Source organism: Schistocerca nitens, chromosome 1 (assembly GCF_023898315.1).
Source record: "Schistocerca nitens isolate TAMUIC-IGC-003100 chromosome 1, iqSchNite1.1, whole genome shotgun sequence".
NCBI lineage: Eukaryota > Metazoa > Arthropoda > Insecta > Orthoptera > Acrididae > Schistocerca > Schistocerca nitens.
Window position 1 is genome coordinate 772,159,985 of NC_064614.1, and position 17,455 is coordinate 772,177,439.

The window sequence follows — 17,455 nt, forward strand, 5'->3', positions numbered from 1 at the left end:
CGTGTCCAGCAGTAGCAAACAACCATGGAAACTCTAAAAATAAAAGAAAATAAATAATAGAAAATAGAGAAAATTTGAAAAAGCTGCCATAGAAACATTGGAAGAGCTTTAGAAAAATGAGTACTACGAAAGGGATAATTAGTAACAAGCATTTTGTAAAAACGTTATTATGTGAATGGCATTAACAGAAGCTGTGAAAGAGTTCACAGTCTGACATGGGTTAATAAAACTGAAACCCTGACGAAATCAGGAGTGAACTAAGAGTACAGATAAATAAATTCTGATACCTGAAGAAAGCAAAGTGGTAACAATAAAAATGTAGCTGATGCAACAATAATGGTCCCGTCTTTTAGGGGAGAATAACATGGTTCCTATTTTTTGCTCTTCTTCTATCATTATTCTGCAGAAACCATGAGGGAACGGAAAAGAAGTAGAATCAGCATATCAGTACAAGCATTTCACTACTACGATTTGCGGACGCAGTTGCCATTTTCTAATGAAGAAATACGCGGAAGAAAGGGAAAAAGCAAAGACACGAACCAGCAGTCAACACAGAATAATTATCTGTTGGAGGAGAGAATTGAAATAAAAAGAAGTTGCAAATACAACATGAAATAACAAAAAATTGTAGATATTAAGAGACACAAAAGACGATTAAAAGCAAAAAACTTTGTTCAACGGAAGATACCAGCTGATACTAACATTCAACTGGGATTAAACAGTTTTTAGATGTGAAACTGCCTGGCAGATTAAAACTGTTTACCGGATCGAGACTCGAACTCGGGACCTTTGCCTTTCGCGGGCAAATGCTCTACCAACTTTTTTTTTTTTTCGTTATTGATCGTTGTGTTTGGTCGTTGCGGACGTCGCAAGACATCCTGTTCAAGTTCGGTAGTTGATCCTTCCACTCAGTTTTTTATTACAGAGGCCAACCGGCTCTCTGACCGAACACGCTGAGCTACCGTGCCGGCTTTTTATTGAGTGTTGTGTTTGGTCCTTGCGGACGTCACATGACATCCGTTGAAGTTCGTTTTGGTGATCCTTCCACTCAGTTTTTTATTACAGAGGCCAAATAGCTCTCTGACCGAACACGCTGAGCTACTGTACCGGCAATTTTACAGAAGCTCTGTAAAGTTTGGAAGGTAGGAGAAGAGGTACTGGCAGAAGTAAAGCTATGAGGACGGGGCGTGAGTCGTGCTTGGGTAGCTCAGTTGGTAGAGCACTTGCCCGCGAAAGGCAAAAGTCCCGAGTTCGAGTCTCGGTCCGGCACACAGTTTTAATCCGCCAGGAAGTTTCATATCAGCGCACACTCCGCTCCAGAGTGAAAATCTCATTCTGGAGCTTTTAGATGAATCCGTAAAACCAATTTCGTCCATACGAATGAAATATGAACAAGACAGTTTATTTACATGGGGATTACGAAGAATATGAAGAGTGATGTGTTCAGGAGAATATTGTATATCAACTACGTAGGTAACATATAAAAAGAAAAGAAATGTTCAACATAGTACATAGGAGGAAAAGAAGTCTGCACAAAGCTTTTACAGGAAGGAATGACTAACAACCACTGTTAACTCCTAAAGCATTAGGGATTATTTCATTTAATGATGGAGATATCACGGGTTTTGGTTATTATGTGGAATGCAATCGTTATTAAAAGACTGACGAAGCCTCAGTCTGTCAAAATGTGAATGTCAGGTTACCACCCCACTTAGAGTTCATTTGTAGGTTAGTCCGTATAGAAGTACTTGATACCCAACTGGATCACTTAGAGCTAGTTGGGCCACTACATGTGATATACGGAAGAAGTAAGCAGAGGGGTGACTCACGAGTATCTGGTTGGGGCTGGCGGCGTGGTCGACGTCGTAGCGCACCAGCAGCTGTCCCTGCACGCCCTCCGCCCTCAGCGCCGCCTGCTCCTCCCTGCTGGGAGACCACCGCACCTCGGCTGTCGTGGGCGAAGGCCTCTCCGTGTGCGCCAGAGGGTTAGCTGCGTGTAGGCATTACTATTTTTAGTGATTCACACGTGTGCCGGTATCTCAGTAGGCTTAAGAACTTAGTTTTTTCCAGTACAAAAATTTAATATTCCTGAATTCTTCAAGAGATTTCGGAATTTCAGCCAGAAGTCGTCAACATCTGACCACAATGTTTCGGCTGCCAAACATGCAGCCTTCTTCAGATGAGTTCACCACTGTAAATCTCACCTGAACATGGATGGCTGCCTCGTTGTCAGCCGAAATTTCGTGGCGAGATGTCGACTCATCCAGCTGTAATTCCAAAACCTCACGAAATACTCATTACGTTGGCAAAATTTCAAGAGTCACTATTCATAACTCTGTTCAGTATCTATCGAAGAAACTGATCAGTCTTTGTTTTGTAAATGATGATACTTCTGAAGTACTACGTCATACAGTAAGATGATGGAATTCTCTACAACGTGAGATAAAGAATGAGCAGGTCCTGTATTTATGGATAAAACATCCATAATTGTGGTAAGTACGTCAATGGTGTGTTGAATCTGAGAACGGCGGTGTACTCACTAGAGTTCTCTTCGTCTGAGACGTCGTTGCTTTGCTGCAGACTGGGGACTTCAAGAAGGATGATGTCGCTCGTCTCGTTGATGTGCACCTCCACCGATAAATCGTTCACGATCTGTGGTGCAGAAAGAAAATTATGAGAGAAACTGAATAAAGGCAAACTTACGTTTACAGCATTTGTATGTTTACAGGTAACTTTTCACAGCCTTATCTGGAAAAGCACTCTAGGAAAGTCTATATGTAGTGGGAATAAAATTCAAGGGAGGAAAGCTAGTCAACAACTTGTACAAATACCAGAGTTGAAGGGCGTAAAAGGGTGGCAGAAGCTGATATGGGAGGTGGCAGTGTTGTTACCTGTCCTTGATGTTCATCAGTCAGCACAACGAGAAATGAGTGAAGGAGAAGGCTTTAAAAATTAAGGAGAAGAACCAATAACTTTCAGGTTTGCCGACAGCTTTATAATTTTCTCAGAAAGACACAAGAGTTAAAGCCCATTAGAGCGATATGGATAGGTCCTTAAAGGATAGGAATACTTTCTCCACGAATTTCATTGATGAAAGAATCTTGGTGTGTCATATGAGTCGTGTAGTGCTATGGCAACATTTCGACAGTTTACCAGTCGTTATTTTCAGGTGAAGAGAAGAAGATGATTAGTAAGAAAGACGTCGAAACGTTGTAAGATGATAGTAAATAGAAACGAAACAAGGGTAATGGAATGTTGAGTGAATTACATGAGGAAATCAGACGTTATAAGCAGCAGATGAGATTTGTTATTGGACAGCATACTCAGTGAGGTTACAAAAGTTGCTGACTCGCAATAGCAAGAAAAGACTTTCAGAAAAAGATAGATTTGTTAACATCGAATATAAATTTAAATACTACGAAGTCTTCGCTGAAAGAATTGTGAGTGTAGTCTTGCACTGAACTGAAGTGTGGACGATAAACAGTTCCGACAAGAAGAGAACAGATTTTTTCGAAATGTGGCATTAAATGAGAATACTGAAGGTTGGGTGGTTAATTTGGATAGTACTGAGGAGTTACTGATCGGATTGGGGAAATAAGGAAGTTATGACACTATCTCATTAACAAGGCATTTGGTGATAAGACAGATCCTGAGACTCCAAGGAACATTCAGTTTGGTAACTGAAGGCAGTGTGGAGCGACCACACTGGCTAGGCAACAATAAGCAGGTTCACATCGAAATAGGTACAATAGTTGTGCAGAGACGACGATACTTGCACAGGACAGATTAGCTGGAGAGCTGCATCAAACCAGTCTTAGGACCGAAGACTATAACAACAGTGCTGTAAGATATAATCTCCTAGCAACTTTGATATGTTGGTGTTGAATACGTTTTTATATTCTTCAGTCTACACTCCTGAAAATGGAAAAAAGAACACATTGACACCGGTGTGTCAGACCCACCATACTTGCTCCGGACACTGCGAGAGGGCTGTACAAGCAATGATCACACGCACGGCACAGCGGACACACCAGGAACCGCGGTGTTGGCCGTCGAATGGCGCTAGCTGGGCAGCATTTGTGCACCGCCACCGTCAGTGTCAGCCAGTTTGCCGTGGCATACGGAGCTCCATCGCATTCTTTAACACTGGTAGCATGCCGCGACAGCGTGGACGTGAACCGTATGTGCAGTTGACGGACTTTGAGCGAGGGCGTATAGTGGGCATGCGGGAGGCCGGGTGGACGTACCGCCGAATTGCTCAACACGTGGGGCGTGAGGTCTCCACAGTACATCGATGTTGTCGCCAGTGGTCGGCGGAAGGTGCACGTGCCCGTCGACCTGGGACCGGACCGCAGCGACGCACGGATGCACGCCAAGACCGTAGGATCCTACGCAGTGCCGTAGGGGACCGCACCGCCACTTCCCAGCAAATTAGGGACACTGTTGCTCCTGGGGTATCGGCGAGGACCATTCGCAACCGTCTCCATGAAGCTGGGCTAGGTCCCGCACACCGTTAGGCCGTCTTCCGCTCACGCCCCAACAACGTGCAGCCCGCCTCCAGTGGTGTCGTGACAGGCGTGAATGGAGGGACGAATGGAGACGTGTCGTCTTCAGCGATGAGAGTCGCTTCTGCCTTGGTGCCAATGATGGTCGTATGCGTGTTTGGCGCCGTGCAGGTGAGCGCCACAATCAGGACTGCATAAGACCGAGGCACACAGGGCCAACACCCGGCATCATGGTGTGGGGAGCGATCTCCTACACTGGCCGTACACCACTGGTGATCGTCGAGGGGACACTGAATAGTGCACGGTACATCCAAACCGTCATCGAACCCATCGTTCTACCATTCCTAGACCGGCAAGGGAACTTGCTGTTCCAACAGGACAATGCACGTCCGCATGTATCCCGTGCCACCCAACGTGCTCTAGAAGGTGTAAGTCAACTACCCTGGCCAGCAAGATCTCCGGATCTGTCCCCCATTGAGCATGTTTGGGACTGGATGAAGCGTCGTCTCACGCGATCTGCACGTCCAGCACGAACGCTGGTCCAACTGAGGCACCAGGTGGAAATGGCATGGCAAGCCGTTCCACAGGACTACATCCAGCATCTCTACGATCGTCTCCATGGGAGAATAGCAGCCTGCATTGCTGCGAAAGGTGGATATACATTGTACTAGTGCCGACATTGTGCATGCTCTGTTGCCTGTGTCTATGTGCCTGTGGTTCTGTCAGTGTGATCATGTGATGTATCTGACCCCAGGAATGTGTCAATAAAGTTTCCCCTTCCTGGGACAATGAATTCACGGTGTTCTTATTTCAATTTCCAGGAGTGTATCTACCAGCTTGACACGGCCTTCATTTTATTTTATCTGTCATTTTTTATCTCTTCATAACTATTATAACCAATGGTCTCATTATTCTGTATCTCTCCTGTAAATATCGCAGATCCTGTCTCGGTTGCCAAACTGATAGCCCCCATACAAGTTTAGTGACGTAATACTAATCTAACAGGCTTTCTAGTCAAATTATTCTACAAAAAACCTTACTCTCCTTTCTGTAGTCTATCTGTTCACTATTTTCCTGAGTCGTCTTTAGTTTCATTCAGAAAGGTAAGTTCTTCAGGGAAAATATTCGTTAGCGAATATCCTAATGACGTTTGCTCTTGTTGCATCTTCAGACTGTATAAGTTAAGCAGCAGTTGTAATGAACTGAACCTCTGTGTTACACCACTTTGTGATGGAGGTATCTACCTCCTCCCTTTATATCATATAATTTATTTTCTTTTAGGTCTCCTTGTAGATTTCTTTCTCTTCACAGAACTACAATAGTTTTATTGACTTTAAGTATCTTTAAGGTACCACAATAAAGGAAAGCGTCCTCAGACACTAGACTGAACTAATGACAGGAAGAGAAGATCTAGTACAATATCAGAACTACAACTAGGAATGGAGAAGAGCAAAAATCATTGCTCAGCACCCAAGTTTCTGTTTTGCAGTCACGGCTAAATAGGAACGTTGAAGATTCGCGGTTTTTAGTTCGTGTTTACCTACTCAGAGCAGAATTACCTGTCCGGGATTGAGGTTGATGCGCAAGTGGTAGGCACCCAGCTCCCTCTGCAGCAGCTCCTCGTACGTCAGGTTGAAGGTTACCTTCTTCTGCGCCTCCACGTTCACCGACACAGACACCACGTTTGAATCTCTTGCACTAAAATGAAAATAAGTCAAATTTTTATATGTTCTCGGTTAAGAAAATAATCTTGAAGCAAACTATTTGAAACCAAGTTTCATATACTTTGGGTAAATCTATCAAAGAAATGAAATTGTCTATTTGCTCCTGCTGGAGACCAAACAGCATAGGACAAAAGAAAATTTTCGACAAAGTACAGTAGCAACCAAAACTACAAAAAATATGAGTAACTGAGTAAAGGCAGATGGAAAGGACAAGTCGAGGAGTCAGTGCAAATAACCGCAAGATATTGCCACATACTGAAAATCATCTTACTCAGAACAGGCCCGAGATTCGGAGATAACGAAGCACTGCATATCCCATATAATGTCTCAGATGGTGTGAGCTGAGTGTCCATGTCACGTCTGTAACCTTGTATCTGGTTATGGACAATTTTAGTCTAGATATAAATAAACAGTCAATCTTGATAGCAACTAATATTTATTTATTCTGGTAATTGGTTTTCATCAAACATAACCATCTTCTGTATCTACATAGATGCTCCGAAAGCCACCGTTCGGTGCGTGGCGGAGGGCATCCCGTACGATTATTAGTCATTTCTTTCCTGTTTCAAACTCAAATAGAGGGAGGGAAAAACGACTGCCTATATGCCTCCGTATGAGCCCTAATTCCTCGAATCTTCGTAGTCCTTACGTACAATGTATGTTAGCGGCTGTAGAATCGTCCGACAGTAAGCTTCAAATGCCAGTACTCTAAATTTTCTTAATAGTGTTTCTCGAAAAGAACGTCGCCTTCCCTCCAGGCATTCCCATTTAAGTTCCCAAAGCATCCCCATAACACTTGCATGTTGTTCGATCCCCTCATTAACAAATCTAGCAGTCCGACTCAGAAGTGCTTCGATGTCTTCCTTCAATCCGACCTGGTACGGATCCCAGCAATAGGCCGCACTAGCGACCTATATACGGTCTCCTTTACAGGTGAACCACTCTTTCCTAAAATTCTTCCCTAAACAGAGGTCGACTATTCGCCTTTCCGTAACACAGTTCTCACATGATCGTTCCACGTCATATCGCTTTGCAACGCTACGCCCAGTTATTTAAACGACTTGACTGTGTCAAGCAGGACACTAGTGATACTGTAACCCAAGATTACAGATTTTTTCTTCCTATTCTTTCGTATTAACTTTCATGTTTCCACATTTAAAGGTAGCTGCCATTCGTGACACCAACAAGAAATTTTGTCTAGGTCATCTTGTATCTCGCTACAGACACTCAACTTCGACACCTAACTGTACAGCACAGCACCGTCAGAAAACAACCTCAGATTGCTACCCATCCTGTCTGCCAAATCATTTGCGAGTATAGGGAACAACAGCGGCCTTATGCACTTCCCTGGGGCACTCCTGACGATACCCTTGTGTCTGATGAATATTCGCCGTCTGGAAGAACGTACTAGGTTCTATTACTTAAGAAGTATTCGACCCATTCACATACTATGAACTTATTCCATATGCTAGCACCTTCGTTAACAACCTGCAATGGGCCACCGTGTCAAATGTTTTCTGGAAATCTATAAATATGGACTCTGCCTATTGGTCTTCATCCATTTCGGAGTATATCATGTGGGAAATGGGCAAGGTGAGTTTCGCACGACCACTAACTCCATGGTGACGTGTGCAACTAGTATCCAGAGCTGTTGTACATACCAAAGCGCACCTGTTAACAATTGCCGAAGAATAAGTAAAAATTAGTTGCGATCCACCCCACCTGGCTTCATTCTACTGCTTAAGCTCGCTGTCGTTCCAAAGCAGCCCCATAAATTAACGTCAAGTGGTGTTTGATGAAACAAAGGTGTTATCTGATCAACCTGTTGGGTCTGCCACGAAAGAGGATATAGAAATCAGAATACGCAAGAATAACTGTAATTGGAACAAACCGTATAATTTTAGTGGTGCACTGAATCAAGCCCGCGAAGTTATGTAATTACATAGAGAAGCCCACCTCAGAAGCAGTTACGATAATCCGCTGCTACCGATGAAGATGATGAAAATTATCGTTGAAGGCTCATGTTTTTACTCTAATCTGCTGCGGCGATGATCCAAGAAATTTTCCCTTGCAACAATTTGTCTGTCGGTTGTCTGGTCGCTTCCATGGATACGTATATACACTCCTGAAAATGGAAAAAAGAACACATTGACACCGGTGTGTCGGACCCACCATACTTGCTCCGGACACTGCGAGAGGGCTGTACAAGCAATGATCACACGCACAGCACAGCGGACACACCAGGAACCGCGATGTTGGCCGTCGAATGGCGCTAGCTGCGCAGCATTTGTGCACCGCCACCGTCAGTGTCAGCCAGTTTGCCGTGGCATACGGAGCTCCATCGCAGTCTTTAACACTGGTAGCATGCCGCGACAGCGTGGACGTGAACCGTATGTGCAGTTGACGGACTTTGAGCGAGGGCGTATAGTGGGCATGCGGGAGGCCGGGTGGACGTACCGCCGAATTGCTCAACACGTGGGGCGTGAGGTCTCCACAGTACATCGATGTTTTCGCCAGTGGTCGGCGGAAGGTGCACGTGCCCGTCGACCTGGGACCGGACCGCAGCGACGCACGGATGCACGCCATGACCGTAGGATCCTACGCAGTGCCGTAGGGGACCGCACCGCCACTTCCCAGCAAATTAGGGACACTGTTGCTCCTGGGGTATCGGCGAGGACCATTCGCAACCGTCTCCATGAAGCTGGGCTAGGTCCCGCACACCGTTAGGCCGTCTTCCGCTCACGCCCCAACAACGTGCAGCCCGCCTCCAGTGGTGTCGCGACAGGCGTGAATGGAGGGACGAATGGAGACGTGTCGTCTTCAGCGATGAGAGTCGCTTCTGCCTTGGTGCCAATGATGGTCGTATGCGTGTTTGGCGCCGTGCAGGTGAGCGCCACAATCAGGACTGCATAAGACCGAGGCACACAGGGCCAACACCCGGCATCATGGTGTGGGGAGCGATCTCCTACACTGGCCGTACACCACTGGTGATCGTCGAGGGGACACTGAATAGTGCACGGTACATCCAAACCGTCATCGAACCCATCGTTCTACCATTCCTAGACCGGCAAGGGAACTTGCTGTTCCAACAGGACAATGCACGTCCGCATGTATCCCGTGCCACCCAACGTGCTCTAGAAGGTGTAAGTCAACTACCCTGGCCAGCAAGATCTCCGGATCTGTCCCCCATTGAGCATGTTTGGGACTGGATGAAGCGTCGTCTCACGCGGTCTGCACGTCCAGCACGAACGCTGGTCCAACTGAGGCGCCAGGTGGAAATGGCATGGCAAGCCGTTCCACAGGACTACATCCAGCATCTCTACGATCGTCTCCATGGGGGAATAGCAGCCTGCATTGCTGCGAAAGGTGGATATACACTGTACTAGTGCCGACATTGTGCATGCTCTGTTGCCTGTATCTATGTGCCTGTGGTTCTGTCAGTGTGATCATGTGATGTATCTGACCCCAGGAATGTGTCAATAAAGTTTCCCCTTCCTGGGACAATGAATTCACGGTGTTCTTATTTCAATTTCCAGGAGTGTATAAAATGACTTGATATTTAAACTTAATTTACATCCAGATGGTACATTTCAGAAGATGGGTTCATTATTAAGTCTTTATCTACCAAGTACCCTCTACAGCCCACATATATAAAATGGTTTGATGTTTAAACTTATTTTAAATCCAGATGGTACATTTCAGGAGATGTGTTGCTTATTAATTTATCTACCAGTTCCCTCTACAGCCACTAGAACCCTATAATAAGAATAGTGAAGCATCCTGTCTGTATACTTTGCATAGTCATGTACAGTCATTGAACTAAATGAAAAACAAGAAATTAGTTACTAACTTCGGCCTGCACACACTTATTCAACATGTAAACGTCACTATAGATATTCATATTTAGGTTATGACATGTTCGATATGCCTGCCACCATTGACGACGATGTGACGCAGACGAATAGCAAAATTCTGCATGACCGTTGAGGTGTCGGAGCATCGATGATGTCGATGGACTCCTGAATGGTTGTTTGTAGCTCAGCAACGGATTGGGGTGATTGCTGTACACATTGTCTTTAATGTAGACTCAGAGAAAGGAGTCGCATGTGTTCAGATCCGGAGAATATGGCGACCAATCGAGGAGCATGCCAGTGATTTCTGAGTACCCCAGAGCCAGAATGCGGTCCCCAAAGTGCTCCTCCAGGACATCAAACTGTCTCCTGCTTCATTGGGGTCGAGCTCCGTCTTGTGAACCACATCTGTCGAAATCGGGGTTACCTTGGATAACGGGGATGAAGTCATCTTCCTAAACCTTCACGTGCCGTTTGGTAGTCACCGTACCATGAAGGAATATCGCACCGGTTACACCGTAATTGGACACTGCACAAACACAGACACTCGTTGAGGGCGAAGAGACATCTCGATCGACAAATGCGGATTCTCAGTCCCCAAAACTCCCCTACTTTGCTTATTGACGAACCCATTCAAATTAAAGTGGGCTTCGTAGCTAAACCAAACAATAATAATTCCCGTCATAGTTCAAATGGCTCTGAGCACTATGGGACTTACCATCTGAGGTCATCAGTCCCCTAGAACTTAGAACTACTTAAACTTAACCAACCTAAGGACATCACACACATCCATGCCCGAGACAGGATTCGAACCTGCGACCGTTGCGGTCGCGCGGTTCCATACTGAAGTGCCTAGAACCACTCGGCCACACCGGCCGGCTCCCTTCATGCCCCGCAGCCAAATGTGCAGTTTGTACCTCTTAACGCAAACCATTCACAAGTTATGACGATTTTATTTGATATAATGGTCGCCCTACGTATGTTATCATCTTCGTAATGTATTACGCTAAGCTAACATCAATTATGTCTTGACATTAAGTGATATGCGTAATTTTGAGTATCCGATTTTATATCTCCAAATTGGTGATATCTCAACAATTGGTATTCATGGTGTGTTTTGGGAAAATGACCACAGACGTTTTGCTAAACAAATCAACTCTTAAATGTTCCATGTAGATCATCATCGTCGCTAACATCCCGTTTACTGTTCATTTTACAGTTTCCGGCATGAGATTTTACTTTTGTACTGACGACTTCCCGGAGGCCTCAAGGCATGAGCTAAGGTTGACGCAGGAGAAACACAGCTACCTGTGGGCAAGATTTCAGCTGTGCACACACGCGAGCCCTCGCATTACGACTGAGCGCTGTGAGAGAAGCCGCCGCTACCTGAGCTGCACGTGCGCGGCGCCCTGCCCGGCCTGGACGGCCTGCTGGTACTCGTCTCGCGCCTCCTCCTTCCCCTTCACGTACGCCTCGTACGCCTTGCCGTCCATCTCTCTGCAACAACACAACAGCCACCTTACAGTGCACACCCTGCCACTGGCGTTATTCGTGATACCACACATAAGAGAAGTTTCGCTGGTAGCAGGCTGCTAGCGGGTCTGCAACTCACATGACGAATCCCGATATGAAGGCAGTCTCCGGCAGGACGGCGTCGAAGCTGATTTCTCTGGACACGTTGGCGGTGTTGGCCACCCTGCTGGTCACCACAGTCTTGGCGTACCGGTTCCGCACGTGGCTCACCACGTGGAGGCTGTACACGTCCGGAGGTGGATACTCCTGAAACAAGGCTCAATTTCAGTACTGTAGCAAACTTTCTCATTGCTTCTCCGTTTCCACTTGCTTCCTTCGTTTTGTTTGTCCAACTTTTCTCCTTCATTTCTACCACTTTCACCCTAAATTAAACCACATTCACTCAGTTTTATAGAAAGGAAAAATATTTTGCGTGAAACACAACTCTAGTGGACCTGTAATCTTATTGGCTGCGTCACTTGATTGATTAATGGACTAATTGATTCTTTGTTGGCAGTTGGCCACTTGACCATATTGCCATCTCAGATGTCAACAGGAGACTTTTCTAGCATTTAGAACTTCCACTAAAGAACCAAGAAACGTTCAATTGATGTTAATTACAGGAAGACGTTCGAGCTATAGATGAGGTCACGGATCAAACAGTCGCCATCAAGGGGTTCACAGCGTACATAATTAATGCGTTGGTAAATTTGATAATACGATTTCTCCCACAAAAGTATTTTTCCTGCTATTCCAAACCAATCGATGTGTTGCCAGGTATTAGGACTTTTTATTGGTGGGGGTCAGCAAGTATGATACGCTCCCAATCCCACTGGGAGCAAGTATTTACCAGCAATTGGTTGATTTCGGTACATGGTGAAGATTGGTACGTGGATCTGCTGCCATGTTAGTTGTTCCATATGAACTTCATTACCTTAAGGTTATGTGCATTGGAAACTCATGACATGAATTCACTTGCATCCCAGAAGACGTGTGCAATTTTGGCAGTTTCTGTAACAACACGTGCTCGCGTCGAGTTCTGCAACAGGCCGACCGCCAGCTCAGAGATGCTTCTGTAGCTGGCAAAGCGCTCAAGCGTCCGAGCCCTCTTCGTCATCGCTTCCAGCCACATAGCTCATTAACTGCTTATTTATTACCTTCCAATCAATTCACTTTCTTGATACATCTAGTAATATTCCCTAAGGACTGAAACGAGCTGTTATTACTTTCTTGTGTGTTTTGTGTGTTCTTTCCCAGTGGCTAGTTTCTTTGTGTCAACAGTACTCCCTAATAGAGGATTCACAAACGTTTCCATATTGTGAAGGCTACCTCACCATTCACATTGTGATTGAAGTGAAAATAAGGATTCTGAATTCTATTGCAGCACCTCTGTTATTCCTCTGTAACGCTTCCAAATGTCCCTAATAAGCTCAGACAGTCACTACTGAAGTGTTTACTGTCGGCTGCGAACTCTGATTCCGAAAGATCGAGGTGACACGTAGTGTTTGCAGGTCAACTATTATTTGTCTGTAAACTGCAGGAAGGAGCGACAGAGCTGCAGGAACGGTTGTGATCCTCGATTGGATTTAACTATCCATTTTAATTAAAGTTGTCCTGTGTAATAACCGAACCCATCTTTTAGTTCATTAACCTCCTCACCAACGGTGAGGAATCAAAGCAATAAATTTCTCCAAGGCGTCACAGGCCTGGAACATATACCAACTGAGTCTGTTTCTCACTCCATTCACAGTCTTGCGCCTCCTTATGTTTACATACGTCGCTGCTTGTTGGGTTTCCTCCTCGCTTGCCCGCATCTCGTGGTCGTGCGGTAGCGTTCTCGCTTCCCACGCCCGGGTTCCCGGGTTCGATTCCCGGCGGGGTCAGGGATTTTCTCTGCCTCGTGATGGCTGGGTGTTGTGTGCTGTCCTTAGGTTAGTTAGGTTTAAGTAGTTCTAAGTTCTAGGGGACTGATGACCATAGCTGTTAAGTCCCATAGTTCTCAGAGCCATTTTTTTGAACCTCCTCGCTTAAGCAATGTGGCAAATACGTCGTTAGTCGCTCTAGTATAATTCTTTGAAGTGAGAGTGTCGCTGTGTATCGTTTAAATTTTGGTTTTTATTGGAGCTGTTAACGGATCTATTGAATTCTGCTTTACATGGAAAAAGAGATTTCGTGTGTTTCGTGAAATCAATTGTTCAGCTTCGTACTTATTTTGTGCACGTTGCCTGACCGTCAGACCATAGCGAAATGTTCACTAAGTATTGATGGTGTTAGGACAGCAACCAGCCACAAATTTACTTTCAGTTCCTTTATTCAAAGGGTACCGTTACCGGTTTCGGATCATTGTGATTCATCCTCAGACGGTTTACATGCTTTAGTTATGACATGTGGTGTGTTTTTTACAGATTAATTTTCCTAAAATATAAATAATACATAATTATAAACACGCCACACACAGATGGCTGCGTTACAGATTTTCGTTGCTTGTGACTTACGTGAAACGTCGGTTTCGAGTGTTTGTTTTCATAAAATTCGTCCAGCGTATGTAAATGTATTCCCACTGCATTCTTATTGTTGCACACGTAAATTGTTCTCACTGAACACTTAAGAGTTGTCACTGAGCCGACTCCTACCACGCACCACGTGTCTTGATACATACAAAGAGCTTACAAACATACGTGTATCACAGATGCTATGATATATCGTAACATTTGACGATGATGTCCTATGTTTGGAAAGGATCATATATTCGTTTACACAAATGTAATGCCTTTTACACTGGTACAGAGACATTGAATTTTTGAGTTGAGATTGCTAAATTAATTCACCTTGTGTGAATGCTCTGAAAAGCTAATGATTTGCATATCACAGCACCCTCTTCCTGTCGGTTAAATTTCGCGTCTGTAGCACGTCATGTTCGTGGTGTAACAATTTTAATGGCCAGTAGTGTATATTATTGATCAGGAAAAAAATCGTACCGCCACAGCTGATACCTGCAGTAGTAAGGTCTTTTCGCTATCCTAAAAACTTACTACGCATATATTTTCAAATAAATTGCATGTGCAAACCATCAGTCTGCGAAATGCAATTCTGTGTAACTGGTACGGAAGGAAACTTTTTATCCTTGGTGTGCAAAATAAAACAAGTACCGAGAAAATAGGAATATAATTCTATGTTACGTAGACGTCTATTACATTTCATAAACGGTTCACAGTAGAGTAACTATTTTTGACAAGTGAACAGGGGTAAGAAGTTGGCATTACGTGTAATTCTCCTACTTTTTTTAACTAATAACATACTGAACTATATTTTTAATGGAATAATGTACTTCTTACTGGCATTCGAAAGCCTTTGCATAGTTTCGTGAAGTTGCATAATATCTATAATGTTAACAATGACACTTCATGCAATAACCTTCAGACGTCCTTAACATGAAGGCTGAGCACGCCAGAATTGTGCAGTCTCAAATATATGGGGACGTAAACGATGCATAGAAAACAATGGCAGCACTTTTTAGTTGTTCCCTGTTATTTTCGGGAAACATGTCGTCGTTATTATCAAAACTGCATTATATTACAGTGCTACTGTTTAGCGGAGGTCTTGAGCGAGGTGTGCATTAGTGCTCAATCTTGTCACAGTGATTTTAAAGCAAGCAACAATAGAGTAGGTCACCTGCAAATGCTATCTTGACAGTGCCATGAGACGAATTAATATGATACTCTAGAAAGCGCTCATGACTGCTGATAAGACACACATTTTGGTGGGGTCGGCCACATACTGGTGATAACGTATAGAAGGACTAGACCTTTTCTAGGATGACGTAATGTAGGAAGTATCCCTATTTGACTAAGGTTCATTGACACTGGGGATAGTTCAGTTAATGGGATGAAGATCATAAAGTGCAGTAAGTTTATTTCATTAAAATGTTGTGGAAATTAATGCCAAGAAGACAAACTGCTAGTAGATCTTGACAGTGACATTATTTGTACCTCAGCGTATCATTTACGAAGGGAGGATATACTAACATTTCCTTCAGAGGGGTACAGCTCACTGATTTCTATGCAAGGAGTTCGTTGCAGAAGGGAAGTGTGACTGAAGTCTTATTCAAGAGAGATGAGATATCAAAACATTGTAAAGACTAAATATTTGAAAGCTGTGCAGGAGAGTTTGAATTTGCACGGGAGGAAATCGTCAGCTTTGGAGATCTCCAGTTTAGACTACAGATTCAGAATTGACGCTGTTCTAGGCTCAATTCTTTAAAAAAGTTAAAAGACTGGTTTTATATGGTGATTTTAAGGTAAACTTTCAGACTGAATCCCCAGAGAAAAGAATGTCAATGGATTTACATGCATCTTACAACCTGGTACAAAGGATATAGTTTCAAGTAGAGTTCAGGGAAACATTATGGTCATAGATGATATCTTCGTTGACTGCACAGTGGAGAAGAATTAGTAACTGACTATCAGACCGCAAGGCACAGATCGTAATACTGAAAAGAATCACAGCACAGTCATATCCCAAGGCAGTAAACAAATATTTAAAGATATGACTCCATTGGCAATACAGACGTTTAAAGACGATATCGAAAGGCAAACGTGGCAACAAATCTACAATAAGACGACTTGTACGACAAATATAATTGATTTCTGCAAACCCTTCATCATAATTGCGTAGGCTTCCACGGCCAGAGTCAGTCGACATAAAATTTTTTTGTATATGGTACAGTGTCATAATGTATAGAACTACTGCTGCTGGAGAAAAAACCAACGTTTCGGCCACGATTGCAGCGGCCTTCTCCTTCGTCTACTGATGCGTTCTAGCTATGCAATGTCCCTTATATTTTGTTGCAACTGTTCACTGCGCAAGCCATCACGTCACAATTAAAAAAAAAATAGTTCGTTTTATTGGTCAGTTGGACCTTGCCGTTGGTGGGGAGGCTTGCGTGCCTCAGCGATACAGATGGCCGTACCGTAGGTGCAACCACAACGGAGGGGTATCTGTTGAGAGGCCAGACAAACATGTGGTTCCTGAAGAGGGGCAGCAGCCTTTTCAGTAGTTGCAGGGGCAACAGTCTGGATGATTGACTGATCTGGCCTTGTAACATTAACCAAAACGGCCTTGCTGTGCTGGTACTGCGAACGGCTGAAAGCAAGGGGAAACTACAGCCGTAATTTTTCCCGAGGACATGCAGCTTTACTGTATGATTAAATGATGATGGCGTCCTCTTGGTTAAAATATTCCGGAGGTAAAATAGTCCCCCATTCGGATCTCCGGGCGGGGACTACTCAAGAGGACGTCGTTATCAGGAGAAAGAAAACTGGCATTCTACGGATCGGAGCGTGGAATGTCAGATCCCTTAATCGGGCAGGTAGGTTATAAAATTTAAAAAGGAAAATGGATAGGTTAAAGTTAGATATAGTGGGAATTAGTGAAGTTCAGTGGCAGGAGGAACAAGACTTTTGGTCAGGTGATTACAGGGTTATAAATACAAAATCAAATAGGGGTAATGCAGCAGTAGGTTTAATAATGAATAAAAAAATCGGAGTGCGGGTTAGCTACTACAAACAGCATAGTGAACGCATTATTGTGGCCAAGATAGACACCAAGCCCATGCCTACTACAGTAGTACAAGTTTATATGCCAACTAGCTCTGCAGATGATGAAGAAATTGATGAAATGTATGATGAGATAAAAGAAATTATTCAGGTAGTGAAGGGAGACGAAAATTTAATAGTCATGGGTGACTGGAATTCGTCAGTAGGAAAAGGGAGAGAAGGAAACATAGTAGGTGAATATGGATTGGGGGGAAGAAACGAAAGAGGAAGCTGCCTTGTAGAATTTTGCACAGAGCATAACTTAATCA

The 17,455-nt window shown here is 44.2% G+C and overlaps 1 protein-coding gene across 1 annotated transcript in view; it reads right to left on the bottom strand.

Moving 5' to 3' along the window:
- LOC126261561 (inter-alpha-trypsin inhibitor heavy chain H4-like) overlaps positions 1-17,455 on the bottom strand; it is a 107,668-nt gene that overhangs the window by 84,509 nt on the left and 5,704 nt on the right. The window contains exons 2-6 of the mRNA XM_049958551.1: positions 11,693-11,859; positions 11,467-11,577; positions 6,065-6,203; positions 2,541-2,652; positions 1,830-1,990 (exon numbers count right to left, since the gene is read on the bottom strand). Coding sequence (XP_049814508.1) covers positions 1,830-1,990; positions 2,541-2,652; positions 6,065-6,203; positions 11,467-11,577; positions 11,693-11,859 — 690 coding nt within the window. The remainder of the gene's footprint in view (positions 1-1,829; positions 1,991-2,540; positions 2,653-6,064; positions 6,204-11,466; positions 11,578-11,692; positions 11,860-17,455) is intronic.